At 38.8% G+C, this 18,823-nt stretch overlaps 1 protein-coding gene across 1 annotated transcript in view; it reads right to left on the bottom strand.

Annotated features, from left to right (window-relative positions):
- Nucleotides 1-18,823, bottom strand: part of EPS8L2 (EPS8 like 2) — a 1,747,011-nt gene that overhangs the window by 239,560 nt on the left and 1,488,628 nt on the right. Inside the window, exon 15 of the mRNA XM_044059131.1 lies at nucleotides 16,975-17,087. Within this exon, the coding sequence (XP_043915066.1) occupies nucleotides 16,975-17,087 (113 nt within the window). The remainder of the gene's footprint in view (nucleotides 1-16,974; nucleotides 17,088-18,823) is intronic.

Genomic DNA, 18,823 nt, shown 5'->3' with positions numbered 1-18,823 from the left:
AGAAATCAAAAATAAAATGTATACTATAGATTTGCTATCTATAATAGAGTCATTGTTTATCATTTACCGTTTTAGATTTTAATATGGCACTGGCATTTACTGAGCAGGTCTATTTGCTTCTTTTCTTTGTAACATATTAACTAGATGATATTAGGAAATGTATAATTGCTTCCAAAAAGGTAGCCTGTGCTTTTAAAGAATACTTTCTCTAACTTGGACAAGGAGTTCACAGGTGTGAGACCTTTTATTGGGAGAGAGAAAATTTGGTGATGGGATAAAGAATTAGAAATTTAAAGTTAACTTCACATGAAGACCAGAACTAAAAATAGATAATACACCTAGACCCACTTAGGAAAGGACATCAGTTCTTACAAGTTAACACAACTACGACAAAAATATCCTGGGCCTCTCTTACTGAAGTGTTAAAGTCAAAAGTAAAAGCATGCTTTATGAAGTTATTAGTCTTTTATTCAGTGTACTGAAGCAGTTCCCCAAGCTGTCTTATTCATGTCAGCAGATTATTTTTTTTACTACTTTTTAATACTGATCTGCAATCCAATACATATATATATATATATATATATATATATATATATATATATATATATATTTGGGTCCCCTTCAAAACATCTAAAACCCATTACATCTAATTTCATAACATTGAGACCAGAACATCTAAAACCCATAACATTGAATTTCTAACACCTAACAGTACAAATCACATGAAAATAACATCCCCTCCACATATAATGACATATAATGACACCAAACTACCAAACACACTTTTTAGTACGTTTCCTCAGCGGAGCTTGATACAGTGGAGTTAGGAAATTAACTTTTTCCCACTGTAGTGCGATCTTGGAGTTGGTATATTTTATTTATGGAGGGGGTGTGGGGAGCAGTGCCCCCCCCCCCACATGGGGGGGGTGCAGGGGGCTTGCCTCCCCTCCAGAAACGTAGTAAAAAGTGTGTTTGGTAGTTTGGTGCCGTTATATTTGGAGGGGATGTTATTTTCTTGTGATTTGTAGTGTTAGATCTTATGAAATTTGATGTTATGGGTTTTAGATGTTTTGGGTTTTAGATGTTCTGGTCTCAATATTATGAAATTAGATGTTATGGGTTTTAGATGTTTCAAAGTAGACCTGTACATACATTCATTTACTAATGCACGCTTTTGCATTTAGCTTGATTTCACCAAAGATATTCCAAAAGTCAACATTTTAAAATATCCAGACCTACCTGGTCTCCCGGAAGTGGGCTATGGCATCCCCAGGGAGCACAGTGTCAAGAAATGCAGGTGTTCTAAGCTATACACATTTTATACTCTTGGCAGTTTTTTTTAATGAACATATACAAAAGGTGTGGCAAAAGAACAGTATAGTACATAAGTGTGAGTAAGGGCTTATTCAAATTCATTTTGACTGATGCACACTGCATGAAATGGCAACTGTCATATATCAAATGAAGATATCTTCATGTTACCCATGTAGTTAGACAACCTCTATACACCCTGCTTAATTACCATCACATCCAAGTCTGCTGTATCTAAATAAGGAGTACAGATCCCTGAGATATGACAAAAGTCACCAAATGTCATTTTGTTTAATATGTTTCAAAGCATCCTCACAAATCCCAGTTACAGGCTTCAACCAGCTATTAGATATGTAATATTGTCTCATATCAAATCATAATAAACTTGATCATTAAATCTTACGCAGATAAGGGAAATGACTTACCTTTACACACTCCCACCGACACGGACAGACAGGCAGACATGCACGTGCACGCGCAAGCACACACACACACACACACACACACACACACACACACACACACACACACACACACACACACACACACAAATATATACACACACACTCTCTATATCTCTCACACAAATTCTGTGACTCTGATCCTCATCTCTCCAGAAGTAAAAAAAAAAACACTCCCTCTTTTTCAAATATTGCATTCTGTTAACCAAATGTGATATATTTTGCATCTAACAGTCTTAATGAAAACTTATCACTCTGTTGTGCACTTCATCTGTCCTTGTATCATGATGAATAAACTACACCTGTGAAAGCAATTATGCCTGCCAAGTGTTTTCAAGCTAGGTTAAGTTGATACCTCTCAACAACTTAGCACAAGAAATCTGGACAAAACCTAAAATAACGGGGGGGGGGGCAATGTTCCAAAAATAGGGACAGACTCTAATACTGTTATTAGAAAGTTGCTGGAATAATAGGATCTCTGTTAGCATGCATTTTCTGAAGATTGTGAAGTCTGAAACTGAAATGTTTTTTCATTATTTAGTGGCTACAATCTTCAGTGATTTGCCAGAAAACCACAAATTTTATGAGGAATAGACCAAAAATGTGAGGCAAAAATCTAGACACTCTGCAAAAATCTGGACAGTTGAGAGGTATGGAAAATAATTAGGTTTCAGTTGCACATGAAGCCATGTTGTCTGTATATTACTCCCTTTTCTGTAACATCACTGTGAAGGAATCTTCTTTGTGCAATGTGGCAAACAACTCACTGAACCTCTATGTATGACTGAGCAAGTATGTTGACATGTGAACATGAAGTCAGTGGCTTTGCAACAACAGCATCTGTGATGAGTCACACAATTCTGAGGTGTATCGAAACATGAACTTCGCTGAACAGTAAAAGATAAAACATTTAAGTCAAACAATAATAATAAGGTAATTGATACAAACTCTGTGGTGTCAATTTTTTGTTACATAAGTAGTGCCTACATTTGTTAATTTTTTTATGATCAAGGCAAGTATTAACATCCCATTTATAGTCTTGACATACTCTTTGTGTTCATTCTTAAACGTTTGAAACACAACTGCAGAAAACTGAGTGAAAGGAATCAAAAGGGTTATTAAAATGAAGCCAGATCCCCAAAGCCAGCAACACACAAAAGTCAGAAGAATACTTTAAAACCATTGAATCCATTTCACACCAGAGAACCCAGCTCACATCTAGCAAACATTACAGCTCCTGTAACAAAATGAACACCTGGAATATTGTCCACTGAGAACATTTTTGCAAAGGACTCTGCTATTTAGTTTCGATATCAATGAGGTATTAAAAGAAATATGTCCACTTTGTATATCTAGGGCGCATCATCATCCCTTATTTCTAATTTGCATAACTAAATTGGGGGCAAATGTGTATCTCCCATGTTTCAAGTATCATGTTGCAGAAATCTACTTGCTGGAGGAAATGTAACCGTTTTCCAGACTGACTGACTTTGGCAAGGGAGCAAAACAGCTGATTTATTTTAAGCACCAGGACACAGAAATCCTTTATAGATTCCTCTGGTTTCCATCACAGCCAGTAAAGTTATTAATACAACACTGTTAAAGAGCTATTGTGTACAGATACACAGTTATGCCACCATAACTGTAATATGTCAGTCTGTGAGATTCTGTGGACTTAAAATGGTTACGTCTTTGATCTTCCTTTTAGCATTCAACTTTAGGTGGAGAAAATGAAAAAAAACCCAGAAATGAATACAGCAGAGAGATTCATTACCCATAAAGTCTGCTTCTGCTGTTTTGGTTTTATTATCAGATGTCATTTACTTACAATTAACGTACAAGGACTTTGGGCTATATCTTGATGCACAGAAAGTTGCTTAATCTGAAAGATACCTTTTTCAAAAAGATAAGTTTTCAGTGGATAAATTCGCCCCATACTTTACAAGTATCATGCAGTGCCATTAAGTACAGAACATCTTAGATTAAAACATTTATCTGAGATGTTCACATGGCTGGAATGCAAATAAATAATGACTTATCATTTTGTATCTATTACTAATAATATTTTTATTATGGCTCAAAGGAAGCTTCCTTTATCCTAATGTTTACTCCACGTTTATCAATATTAGCTTACATTATGAACACTGTAGCAGTCAGCTGATGGGTGGAGGCCATGTCACAGAGAACTTACAATGAGAAACCAAATATTATGTGCTTCATTCATAGCTTAAACATCAGTGACAACAAATGACCAACTGAACGTGAACACTATATACTTGATTCATAGTTCCAGCTTCTGTGAGAATAATTTATTCTAATACATTACTCTGTAACCAAAAAGAACTTATTCCACTAATAAAATGCATTTCTCTACTATAAATGACTTGCATGTTCCTCCTCCCTGAAACTTAAACACTGTCATAATGATGCTTTCTTGGATATGAATAATGGTTAAAGCTGCTTTAGTGATATAAATATTGTCTAACTTCCATGGATTCTCAGCTTAGCAAATGTATTAGTTGGCAAAATACAACTATATGAGGAAAATAGCTGTTAAACCATATTACAGAAGAACATCTAAAGGGCAATGTCCTAAGTTGTGTAACAAGTCTGATCAGGAGTAATAAGGCATTAGTAGCACATGATACTGCTACTCACCCCAGGCCAGCAGTGATGATGTCATGGATCAGTAACTGAAAACTGGGCTTCCGCTATGATTCTTCAAGTTACAACTCGGCAAGGGACTAACTTGCCAAGTACATCTGGTTGGAAAATCAACCCAATAAAAATGTGACTGTAAGCATTATTTTGCAGAAGCAAGCCCCTCATACTTACATATACCAAATCCATGTTTTTTCCCAATTTCATATGAACATGTTAGGGAAGTTACATGTCAGGTATAACACTAATAGAAGGGGAGGTTACATAATAATTGAAAAAATGCAAACTAAAGCTCATATGGAGTAATGCATTACACTGCTTAACTGTATGTGTGTGTGTGTGTGTGTGTGTGTGTGTGTGTGTGTGTGTGTGTGTGTGTGTGTGTGTGAGAGCATGATATATATATATATATATATATATATATATATATATATATATATATATATATATATATATATATATATATATATATATATATATATATATATATATATATATATGTATGGGTCTACTTCACATGATTGACATCTCAAAAGTTCGACTTTCATACGGCCGAGACTATATGATTGAACATTTGAAACATCGACCATGTTAAAAAAAAAAAATATACAAAAAACAAAAGAAATAATAAATATGTCTAGCAGGGGGGCAAGCCACCCTGCACCTCCCACACCCCGCGCTACTTAAATATACCAACTCCAAGATTGCACTACATTGCAGAAATGGGAAATCTTCCCGTTCCGCACTGTATGGAGATCTCCATTCAGACCAGTCGAACTTTTAAAAGCTCGATCATATAGTCTCAGCCATATGAAAGTCGAGCTTTTAAAAGTTCAACTATCTGAAGGGAACCCCTTAAAAATATTAGAATGCTTTGCAGTCATACTAAAAAGCAAATAAATGAAGACAAAAAAACTATACTGTACTATAATAACTTCAGAGTAATAGTAAACACAACTAAAAATTCTGGACAGCCATTAAAGAAATCTTGCATCCTGGCCATAAATTCAACCCTAACCCCTCTTCCAATAACTTATCACTTGAAACTACAATACAGTTCAACTCTTATAGCATTTCTAACCAAGGATTCTCCAGCATCTAATCCTAACCGTACCCAGCAGCCATGTATCGCCACAACCACTTTTACCTTCAAACTTGTGTACACACCCTATATAAAACTACCCTTAAACAAATGCAAACCATGCTCTACTTCAGCTGATGACCTTCCAAGCAAATACCTTAAAATAGCAGCCAATAGCATTGCCAACCCTGACTCATTCCATATAAATAAGTCAATCCAGGAATCCCATGTTCCTCTCCCTGGAAAAAGTCACACATTCCCCTCCTGCAGAAAGGAGGAAATTCAACAGACGTTGCTAACTTTAGACCTATAGCAATCTTATCGCCCTCTCCAAAACACTTGAAAAATGTATTTAAAAACAATTGCTGAACTATCTCCTGTAGGAAGAACCCCCCCCCCCCCAACACACGCACACAGCATGGCTTCCATCCTTCCAGTAGTACTAGCACTGCATTTCTAACCTATATTGATACTGTCAATAAAGCTAGAGATTACGGCAAACTAGCCACCTCCTTAGCTTTTCCTGGTTAGGGGCCACCACAGCGGAACTCCGGTCTGCTAATGATTGGCAGTAGATTGTCACGAACGCCGAGGTGCCAGCTCGATGTTCAACCTTCAACAAAGGCACGCCCATTTACGCATGTCTTTCGAACACCCACCCAACTGCAGAGAGGACATGCAGGCTCCACACAGAAGGCACTCCCCGCACACCAGCCAAGGACTGAATGGGAGAACCTCTTGCTGTGAGGCAACAACACTACCGCTGCACCGCAGCCTCCTCCTTATTTCCAACTTGTCTAAAGACTTCGATACAGTTTTTCACAGCAAACTTTTACTTCAAATGTCCTCATTAGTATACCCTCAGCCCAACCTTTTATGGTTCAAAAGCTACCTGTATAATATGTATCAGTCATTAAAATGGCCCTCTACCCTCGATCTGTATGTCCCAGTCACCATCAGTGTACCATAGTTCTCTGTCCTTGGTCCCTTCCTCTTTAACATTCTTACCAACACCCTCCATACATAAAGCCCCCATAATACAGTATGCAGATGACTCCACACTCATTTGCACATCTGACAACATTGCACACCTCCAAAAAATTACTCGGGTAACTTTAACAGTAACTGAAACATTACTTTGTAACCCACCACTCATGCTCAACCCCACCTCCTCAAAAACAAACTACTACCCCCCCCAAATCTCACTCCCATGAAAAAAACAAAACTTAAAAGTCTTCTGTCTTGATAATACCAGTGAAGTCACTTCTCAAAGCAAATTATTATGAATGATAGTGGATGATAATCTTAAATTTGACCTAGACATACAAATTCGTATAAAAAATCATCAAAAACTAGGAGTGCTTTACAGAGCCAAAAACTTCCTCACCATTGCAGCTAAAGCTACACTTGCCACAACTTGTCTCCTCCCCAAATCTCTTTATTGTACTCCCATCCTTACTAAACTCCAGGCATCACAGACATCAAAACTTGAACAATGCAATAACAAAGCTGCTAAATCTGCAGCAAATGCCTCTTTCAGAACCCACCGCTGTATAACACTAAAAAGCCTACACAGTTTCTTACCACCTGTTAAATTATTTAAAATCCATCTGCTTGCTTGTCCAGCAATAAATAACATTCTACACAACTATGTTCATAGTCGACAATTACAATCCAATGACCAAAACTCCTTTGAGTCCACAAACCTATCAAACCTGCTGGGCACTGTCTGTACTCGTACCAAGTTGCTAATGCCTGGAACTCCTTGTCTCTATTTGTCAGGTCAATACCCCCTCCCCCCCTTTCAAAACCATTCTGAAAGACTTCCTAGCCAAAAGCTGGCTCTGTTCTTTCTCATCATCTGGATAAACTCTATCCCTAAATGTGAACAAATACCGATTTGTCCATTATATTTCCTTACTCTCCCTTCTTCACTCATTTCCTTACATCTATCAATCTCTCTCCTCTGCCTTTCCCTCTAAACATACTATAAGCCTGCTTTTCTCTCACTTCATATTGCAATTCCTGTTTGTATTATACTAACTACCTTTAAAATCTCTATAAACTGTCTAAAATTTCTCTAAATATTAAATGATTGCCATATGCCTTTTATCAATTCTTAACCAATGTTTTTATATTATGTCTAATTTGATATAAATATTTAGACAGTACTTGTTTTTCGTATTATTTTCAAGACTATAAAATTATTGTTCTGAAAATGTTTTGTAATATTTTGGAGGTTTTCCTCCCTGGACATCTGCTGAAAATGGGCTCCTGCTTAGTTGGACTTTCCCCATAATCAAATGTCAATTAATAAATAAAAATAAATAAATGAAATTCAAAGACTCCATTCTCTGAAGAAGATTATGCAAAAACATTCCCTTGACTGAAAACTGCAGCTCCTTGTTGCTGTGGTAATTGACCGAAAATAAATTATCTGTTTGTGTGAGTATGTGTCTCTTAGGGCCCTAAGTTCTGCAGTGGTGGAATTGTATTTCCCCACTTCAAGATGCAATGATCTCAGAGTTTTATACAAATTATGAGGGAAAAGGAGTATAGCTTTCTACCTTGGGTGAAGGACAAACACATGTAAGTATTTTCTTATGAAGACAACACACTTTTCTGGCTTAGTATCACTGGCAAAAAATACACATAAATACACAAAATCATACTCGGAGGCTCTAAATAAAAACCTGCAAAAGCATCAGAGACCTCCAAAGCTGACACCCAAACAGCCTGCACTTCCCATCACAAACCAGACAACACATAAAACACAAAATCAGTGTGCCGCACAATCACAGCCCTTAAGGCAAAATAACATACCTAACACACTGTAATAGGTGACTCTATAGTCAGGCACACTGACATCCCACTCACTAGGCTGGACAAGCAGAAGGTTACTGTTAGCTGCCTGTCAGAAGCCAGAATCCGCCACATAACACTAGCACTCAGGTCACTCCAGAACAAGTACAAATATGACTCTGTCATTGGTCATGTTGGTGTGAATGACCTGAGACGTACCTCCCTGGACTATATGAAAAGAGACACGGAAGAGCTCTCTGATCATGTAGCCCAGGCTGGTATGAGCCTGACCCTGAGTAGCATCCTGCCCTCAACAAGAATGATACCTCAGTATAAAGAAAAAATGATCAATTTCAACAATTGGCTAAGCTTCTGGTGTCATTCAAAGGGGATCCTGTGTCTGTCAGCCTGGGACGACATGCTCGACAAGCCGCCTTGCTTCGCAAGAGACGGCTTGCACCTGTCACCCCTAGGCTTTCGAATACTGGCCAAGGCTCTTGCTGCCCCCATAGTGCCTTTTTTAGGCAAGGCTCAAAAGTCAAACCACATCCATAAACAGCACAATTAACAAAAAACTGAGGGTTATGCTACTCAACGCCAGGAGTTTAAATCTCAAAATGCACACGCTCAAAGCACTCCTCAGTATGGAGAACATCGACATCTGTGCAGTAACTGAAACCTGATTCAAGGCTCCAGAGAGCACCCCAGCACTAGTGGGCTACAACTCATACCACACGTTTCGGCCACAGAACACGGACCGAAATACAAAAGGAGGGGGGTGTATCCGTATTCATCAAGGATACCTACACCTCCAGGTTAGTGGCACAGCATGATACCTCTGAGATTATCCATGTGCAACTAACATTGGGCAAATCTGCATTGCAAATTGTGGCCTGCTACAGAAAAAACCCCCCCTCCATGGGCCCAAAGGAAAAAACCAAAACCACTCCAAACTACGAGACAAATTCCACCAGAATTTTCCCAAACACCTAAATTGGAAATTAAATCCCCACCCAAAGGGAAAAAATATTGGGCCTTTTCCCCCAAAAAATTTGGGGGGGTTTCAAAACCCAAAAAAATTTACTGGGAATCAAACCCTAAACTAATACCTGGTTTTTTACACCCCAAACCCAAGTCGTGGCCATGTCCAATTCAGAATTAATGGACATGCTCCACCTCAAAAAATCCAAATCCATCAGAGCCACGAGAGCTAAAGATCTAAACCTCAGCACAAATATGAATAGGACATGCTGGAGGGACAGATTCATAACCCAGAGGCTTCCGCACTCTGGAACAGGTTACCTGTCCATTTTAGGCAGAGTCCCTCACTGACTCTCTTCAAGAAAAATCTGGATGAATGGATGGGTGATCGTAGGTTTACCAGGGGTCATCTCTGTGTCATTGCTAGATAGAGGCACAGTAAACTAAATTTAATTTAAATTGTACACTTTTGTATCATTACATGGGGTGGCGAAAGCCACATACACTTTGGCTAGGCTTATAAATGCCCTAGGGCAGATAGCCTAGTACTATACTATGAAACTAAACTATGAAACTAAAAACAATTGCTGAACTATCTCCTGTAGGAAGAACCCCCCCACACACACACACACACAGCATGGCTTCCATCCTTCCCATAGTACTAGCACTGCATTTCTAACATATATTGATACTGTCAATAAAGCTAGAGATTACGGCAAACTAGCCTCCTCCTTATTTCTGTTGTTGTCTTTTTGGCTTTTCCTGGTTAGGGGTCACCACAGCGGAACTCCGGTCCGCTAATGATTGGCAGTAGATTTTCACGAATGCCGAGGTGCCAGCTCGACGTTCAACATTCAACCAAGGCACGCTCATTTACGCATGTCTTTCGAACGCCCACCCAACTGCGGGGAGGACATGCAGACTCCACACAGAAGGCACTCCCCGCACTCCAGCCGAGAACTGAACGGGAGAACCTCTTGCTGTGAGATAACAACACTACCGCTGCACCGCAGCCTCCTCTTTATTTCTAAACTTGTCTAAAGACTTCGATACTGTTTTTCACAGCAAACTTTTACTTCAAATGTCCTCATTAGTATACCCTCAGCCCAACCTTTTATGGTTCAAAACCTACCTGTCTAATATGTATCAGTCATTAAAGTGGCTCGCCACCCTCCCTCTGTATGTCCCAGTCACCATTAGTGTACCACAGTTCTCTGCCCTTGGTCCCTTCCTCTTTAACATTCTTACCAACACCCTCTACACATAAAGCCCCCATAATACAGTATGCAGATGACTCCACACTCATTTGCATATCTAACATTGCACACCTCCAAAAAATTACTCAGGTAACTTTAACAGTAACTGAAACATTACTTTGTAACCCACCACTCATGCTCAACCCCACCTCCTCAAAAACAAACTACTACTCCCCCCCGAAATCTCACTCCCATGAAAAAAACAAAACTTAAAAGTCTTCTGTCTTGATAATACAACCAGTGAAGTCACTTCTCAAAGCAAATTATTATGAATGATAGTGGATGATAATCTTAAATTTGACCTAGACATACAAAATCGTATAAAAAATCATCAAAAACTAGGAGTGCTTTACAGAGCCAAAAACTTCCTCACCATCTCAGCTAAAGCTACACTTGCCACAACTTGTCTCCTCCCCAAACCTCTTTATTGTACTCCCATCCTTACTAAACTTCAGGCATCACAGACATCAAAACTTGAACAATGCTATAACAAAGCTGCTAAATTTGCAGCAAATGCCTCTTTCAGAACCCACCGCTGTATAACACTAAAAAGCCTACACAGTTTCTTACCACCTATTAAATTATTTAAAATCCATCTGCTTGCTTGTCCAGCAATAAATAACATTCTACACAACTATGTTCATAGTCGACAATTACAATCCAATGACCAAAAACTCCTTTGAGTCCACAAACCTATCAAACCTGCTGGGCACTGTCTGTACTCGTACCATGTTGCTAATGCCTGGAACTCCTTGTCTCTATTTGTCAGGTCAATACCCCCTCCCCACCTTTCAAAACCATTCTGAAAGACTTCCTAGCCAAAAGCTGGCTCTGTTCTTTCTCATCACCTGGATAAACTATATCCCTAAATGTGAACAAATACTGATTTGTACATTATATCTCCTTACTCTCCCTTCTTCACTCATTTCCTTACATCTATCAATCTCTCTCCTCTGCCTTTCCCTCTAAACATACTATAAGCCTGCTTTTCTCTCACTTCATATTGCAATTCCTATATTGCAATTCCTGTTTGTATTATACTAACTACCTTTAAAATCTCTATAAACTGTCTAAAATTTCTCTAAATATTAAATGATTGCCATATGCCTTTTATCAATTCTTAACCAATGTTTTTATATTATGTCTAATTTGATATAAATATTTAGACAGTACTTGTTTCTTGTATTATTTTCAAGACTATAAAATTATTGTTCTGAAAATGTTTTGTAATACTTTGGAGGTTTTCCTCCCTGGGCATCTGCTGAAAATGGGCTCCTGCTCAGTTGGACTTTCCCCATAATCAAATGTCAATTAATAAATAAAAATAAATAAATGAAATTCAAAGACTCCATTCTCTGAAGAAGATTATGCAAAAACATTCCCTTGACTGAAAACTGCAGCTCCTTGTTGCTGTGGTAATTGACTGAAAATAAATTATCTGTTTGTGTGAGTGTGTGTCTCTTAGGGCCCTAAGTTCTGCAGTGGTGGAATTGTATTTCCCCACTTCAAGATGCAATGATCTCAGAGTTTTATATAAATTATGGGGGAACAGGAGTATAGCTTTCTACTTTGGGTGAAGGACAAACACATGTAAGCATTTTCTTATGAAGACAACACACTTTTCTGGCTTAGTATCACTGGCAAAAAATACACATAAATACACAAAATCATACTCGGAGCCTCTAAATAAAAACCTGCAAAAGCATCAGAGACCTCCAAAGCTGACACCCAAGCAACCTGCACTTCCTTCCCATCACAAACCAGACAACACATAAAACACAAAATCAGTGTGCCACACAATCACAGCCCTTAAGGCGAAATAACATACCTAACACACTGTAATAGGTGACTCTATAGTCAGGCACACTGACGTCCCACTCACTAGGCTGGACAAGCAGAAGGTTACTGTTAGCTGCCTGTCAGAAGCCAGAATCCGCCACATAACACTAGCACTCAGGTCACTCCAGAACAAGTACAAATATGACTCTGTCATTGTTCATGTTGGTGTGAATGACCTGAGACGTACCTCCCTGGACTTCATGAAAAGAGACATGGAAGAGCTCTCTGATCATGTAGCCCAGGCTGGTATGACCCTCACCCTGAGTAGGATCCTGCCCTCAACAAGAATGATACCTCAGTATAAAGAAAAAATGATCAATTTCAACAATTGGCTAAGCTTCTGGTGTCATTCAAAGGGGATCCAGTGTCTGTCAGCCTGGGGCGACATGCTCGACAAGCAGCCTTGCTTCGCAAGAGATGGCTTGCACCTGTCACCCCTAAGCTTTCGAATACTGGCCAAGGCTCTTGCTGCCCCCATAGTGCCTTTTTTAGGCAAGGCTCAAAAGTCAAACCCACCTCCATAAACAGCACAATTAACAAAAAACTGAGGGTTATGCTACTCAAAGCCAGGAGTTTAAATCTCAAAATGCACATGCTCAAAGCACTCCTCAGTATGGAGAACATCGACATCTGTGCAGTAACTGAAACCTGGTTCAAGGCTCCAGAGAGCACCCAGCACCACTGAGCTACAACTCATACCACACGTTTCAGCCACAGAACTTGGACCGAAACACAAAAGGAGGGGGTGTATCCATATTCATCAAGGATACCTACACCTCCAGGTTAGTGGCACAGCATGATACCCCTGAGATTATCCATGTGCAACTAACATCGGGCAAATCTGCATTGCAATTTGTGGCCTGCTACAGATCACCCTCCATGACCCAGGACCACCACTCCACCTTTCTGGAGACACTGGAAAACATGAAGGTCCTACCAAACTCCCTGATATTGGGCAATTTCAATTACCCTACCATTCACTGGGAAAATTGCTCGAGTACAAATTTCCAGGCCCAGCACTTTCTGGAATTCATCAAATCAAACGCCCTGGATCAGCTGATAAACTCCCCTTCCAGAGATGAAAACATATTGGACCTGGTCAACACCAACATGGGTGACAGGTGTTCCACAACGGAGGTCAACCTGTCACTGGTTAGATCAGACCATAAACTAATCACTCTGGATATTCACACCCCACCACCACCCCCAACTAAGGAAACCACAGTAAAAAACTTTTCTAAAGCAAACTTCACCTTACTTAAGACAGAGGTGGTAAGTTTCACAGCCCCCACGCTAAAGGATAACGCTGCCCAAGATGCAGAAACCTTTACAAATGCACTCTGTGAGCACCTACATGGATGCATGGATTGTGCCATCCCTAGCAAAACCAAGACTCACTCCTCTAAGAGAAGGATACCAGTTTGGTGAACCCCTGCAATAAACAGGCTATACAATAGAGGGAGGAAACTAGATCAGAAAAAAAGCAAATCCCAAGAAGGAAAGACATCCCTGATCAGTATCAGTAAGAAACTGAGGTCTCTCATGAAATCATCCAAGGCTAACTTCAAAAGAAAAATAGACAAGGATTCAAAAGATAACCACAAAGCCTTCTTTAGCTGTGTTAAGAATCTAAGTGGAAACTCGCAGATATGCACTGAACTAGTGCAAAATAGCACAACATATACTGAACCTACTGATATTGCCAACATCCTGGCAGATAGATTCAGTGCAAACTTCACCCCCCCACCTCCAAAAGGGCCCACAACAATACCGGAAAAGTGTAGTGTCCCAAAAACCACAGATGCACAGGTGAAAACAGCCCTTTCAAAAGCCAAAAACACAGCGTCAATGGGACCAGATGGTGTCCCAGGCTGCATCTTGCACGAACTACAGAATGAACTAACCCTCCACCTAAACACGCTGTTCAACTTCAGCCTCTCCACAGGCTACGTGCCCATAGAATGGCACACAGCAACTTTTATTCCTCTCCACAAAGGAGTGGCCACAACTGACCCTGGTAATTATCACCCCATAAGCCTGACTAGCCTGGTCTGCAAGGCTATGGAGCGCATCATCATGGAACTCATTAACAAAGACATTGGGAACCTCCAAACACTTGACCCGACCCAGTTCGGCTTTGTTAAGGGCAGATCATGCCTACTAAACCTGGTTGACTTCTTTGAGACAGTCACCAAGGCCATAGACGAGGGAAAGGTGGTTCACACAGCCTACCTTGACCTTGCCAAGGCTTTCGACACCATTCCCCACTCAGGTATTACAGGAAAAACTCACCAGCCTGAACATAAACCCCTACATCATGAGATTGGTTGGCAACTGGCTTACAGACAGAACTCACACAGTAAAAATAGCGGGCTCCAGGTCCGACTCTAAACCAGTCACAAGTGGTGTCCCGCAAGGCTCGGTCCTGGGAGCCCTACTGTTCGGCATATACTTCTCAGAAGTACAGGCAAACACAGGAGGACTATGGCTAACCAAGTTCACCGATGACTGCAAACTGAGAGCCATAACTGACTCTCCAGCTGACATGGACATCCTCCAAAAGGGCCTTACTGAGATGGACACCTGGTGTCAAAGTCATGGCCTCAAGCTAAATGCCAAAAAATGCATAGTCATCTCGTTTGGGGAAAAACAAAACACCCACTAATTACCATATAGGTGGCAGCCCCCTTAATACAGAAGAGGTAATAAGAGATCTGGGGACCCAGGTAGATAGTAATCTCTCGTTTGACAATCATATTGCCAAAGTAGTTAGGAAATCCTTCTATGTGGCCCATCTAATTACTAAAGGGTTCGCATCTAGAAATAAAGAGGTTATAGTGCCCCTCTACTCGTCATTCATTAGACCCATCATAGAGTACAATGCCCCATTTGGGATGTACCTCACAAGACACTTCCAACAGCTGGAAAGACCACAAAAGTACCTCACCAAGAGGATTACTGGTCTCAAACATATGTCCTATGCAGCCCGACTGAAAAACTCTAGCTGTACTCAGTGGCATATAGCTTACTCAGAGGTGATCTCTGCCTGACTTACAAAGCCATGTCCAACTCAGAATTGATGGATATGCTCCACCTAAAGAAATTCAAGTCACTGCGAGCCACACGCTCTAGTGAGCTAAACCTCGCCATAACAATAAATAGAACATGCTGGAGGGATAGATTCCTGTCACAGAGACTCCCCATGCTTTGGAACAAAATTCCAAATTACATCAGGCAGAGCCCCTCACTAACACTCTTCAAGAGAAACCTTGACGAGTGGATGGGTAACAGAAAATACACCCCTGGGATCACTTCATTGGTTCTGCTTGACAGAGGATCAGTTAATTAATCAATGGGGTGGCGAAAGCCGACACACTCTGGCTAGGCTTATAAATGCCCTCGGGCAGATAGCCTAGTACCTACCTATGAACCTATGAAAGTTGCTGAATCTCTCTCTCTCTCTCTCTCACACACATACATACACACACACAAACACACACACACACACACACACACACACACACACACACACACACACACACACACACACACACACACACACACACACACAGAGTGGAACACTCTTATTGTAGAAATCACATGTAAATAAAAGAAAAAAGCACTAGGCCATGAAAATGAAAAACTGTAAAAAAATGCCAACTGAATGTTTGCAGTATTTAAGCTAAACCTTGAACACAAATTGCAGCGATACCCAGCTTTAATAAAACCCTTAATTTCCATCTTTAATAAAACCCTTAACCTCATATTTCTGTAGAAAAAATGCTGAGCCCTCTAAAGATGGAGTAAGTTTCTTCTCTTTTTAAGAATAATAACTTTATTGTTTTTGACCCTTTAGTTAATATTGAGTACATTATTTTAAAAAAAGGCATAAATAAATTAGCAGAGTGTGTTTTAAGAGATTTCCAGAATATATGAGTCAATGGTATATAAATTATTTTATAATCTTTAAAGGGCCAATGCATTTCACCATGTTGTTCTCAAACTAGCAGGTATACGATTACAGGTTCACTTGAATATGAAAGATGGAGGTTAGGGTGGGAGCATTTTACTGTTACTATTTCCCAATAACAAGAAAAAAATGCTATTGAAGAGAATTTTAATATAACAGCAGTGATCATTTATTTATAGATTAATACATGGGAAAGGAATATGAAGGCATGACTTTTGTTGATAGCTTGCCCTAAAAATCAGCTTGCAAATCATACTGTGGTCTGATTATATTTTGAAAAAAAAAAAAAACAAGATGGCCGTTAATGAGAAGTTAGATCACTTTATAAACAGAAATAGAGTTTAATAGTTTGATTAAAATTAATATGTTCCTGACAGTTATTTTAACCACAGCAAAAGTATACAGTTTGCATGGTTTCTTCAGACGTACAAATTATATTTCTAGTATATATTTTGATAGTTTCTTTAGACATGCAAATTATACCCATGTTGTATCTTCATATCTCAAGTGAACCTCCAAAGCAACAGGTATTTCTACAGAAAAACCCAACCACTAGCTGTAAGCTATTTAGAGAATGAATATAAAGTTTCACTCAGTTCTCCACAGGATTACCTATTTAAAGGTTTATTAGGAGTTTCAGGAAAGGCACTCGTAGGTGGAGATTTGGGTTGTGCATAAGGAAGTTTAGAATATCCATACCCGTTCAATGCAGGAAATGCTGTTGGCTGCAGAAAAAAAGCAAATAAAGATGGTTAATAATCTTGAAAAAAACAAAATAATTATTACTAAACAACTCATTTTAAGTACCACAGTTTAGAATTGTAAGCAGTATGCATAATAAAACAAGCTTCATTTTTGCAGTTCTTTTATTATGTTAATGAACAAGTAATTTCAGAAATAACTGCCATTCCAGTGTAACAGCAATGTGGTTTATATGAGTGTTGCGTGAGAAGGAACTGAGCATACGGTGTGACTGCTGCCATCTTACATGAAACTGTGCAAGTGGTACAGAAAGACTCAAGATTTTGCATGTCCCTTTTTCAACAGTAGTAATGATAAGAGTTTGAATCATTTGTATTGGGGGATCTCTGTCCCTGTGTGAAATAACGGGGGATTTGTCTGAATGACTGGTATTTGTGGTGTGTGTGTGTGTGTGTGTGTGTCTGCATCACTATATGCATGCAGTTGATTTGTAAGAGTGCTGTATGTGCCATAGTGTATTGTTAGTTCAGAATGTGGGTGTGTAGTATCTGGTTTAGTAATAACATATTCAGAAAATCCACTTTCACTGAATTGTACCAATGTAAACAAGAGCCATGCATCACTGGGAGACACTCTAAGGTACATTGCTGATCATAAACTGCAAGTGTAATTATGTAGGATGCATAATTCAAATGTTATTCTTCTGTATTGGCATATTACCTTACAGATTAAATGGATGGTGTCAGTCACTCATAACGGTGAAACAACACTGAGACAGACAAAGGCTGAATTCTTTTTTTTTTTTCAAAACAAGTTTATTGTTTTAACATATAAGAGAAATATCATAACAATTTTATACAAATAATTAAAAATAGGTATTATTATAATATTCAACAAAACAACTAAAGTATTTACAAAGACATCCACTACAATCAGATCAATTAATTAAACTAAAATACTGTGCTATTGAAATTAGAATTTTTTTAACAAATTTTGTAAATTATCCCATACAATAAAGTGTGATGTTTTTCTAGTTGTTCTCATTCTAATTGTGCTTATTTCCATATGACACATTATATTCATAACATTTTTAAATTCATTGAACGAAGGAGGTGTATCTGAAATCCAATTTCTAGTTATTATTTTCCTAGCCACTGCTAGGATAGACCATAACAAGGGAAGCTTAATCTTTTTAACACATTGAGGTACAGGTGTGTTGAATAATATAAGAGACTTAGAAATAATGAAATTATCTGTAAAAAGAGCCTGCAAAATTCATTAATTGACTTCCAGTATTCTTTCAACTTCATACAGTCATAAAACATATGAGCCCAGTCAGCATTAATTTCTACATTACATCTCTTACATAGATTATCTTTATTATTAATTTTATTCATCATCAAAGGTGTATAAAAGATCTATGTAAAAATTTCCATGTATAAAGTCTCCAGACAATGGAAGATGTAGTTCTATAAGCAGATTCCAATATATATTGTTTATCTTGTTGAGTTGGTGGGTCCCCATTAATAGAGGTGAAATAATTCCAGTATGAATCTACATTGTAAAAAGTTTCTTGTCTGATAATTTTATGTATATATGAAAGTTTACCTTTATCAGAAACTTTATGCTGTAAATTTATTATCAAGTAATCAATCAGTTTTGGAATAGATTCTTTAACTGTTATAGACATTAGATCTATTCTATCAATGAGATGTTGTCTAAAGATCTGAACCTCTAACCAGCAAGTTTCTCTTAGATC

Source organism: Protopterus annectens, chromosome 17.part0 (assembly GCF_019279795.1).
Source record: "Protopterus annectens isolate FY-2018-M chromosome 17.part0, PAN1.0, whole genome shotgun sequence".
Classification (NCBI taxonomy): Eukaryota; Metazoa; Chordata; order Ceratodontiformes; family Protopteridae; genus Protopterus; species Protopterus annectens.
This window is presented reverse-complemented; position numbering and strand designations above follow the sequence as displayed.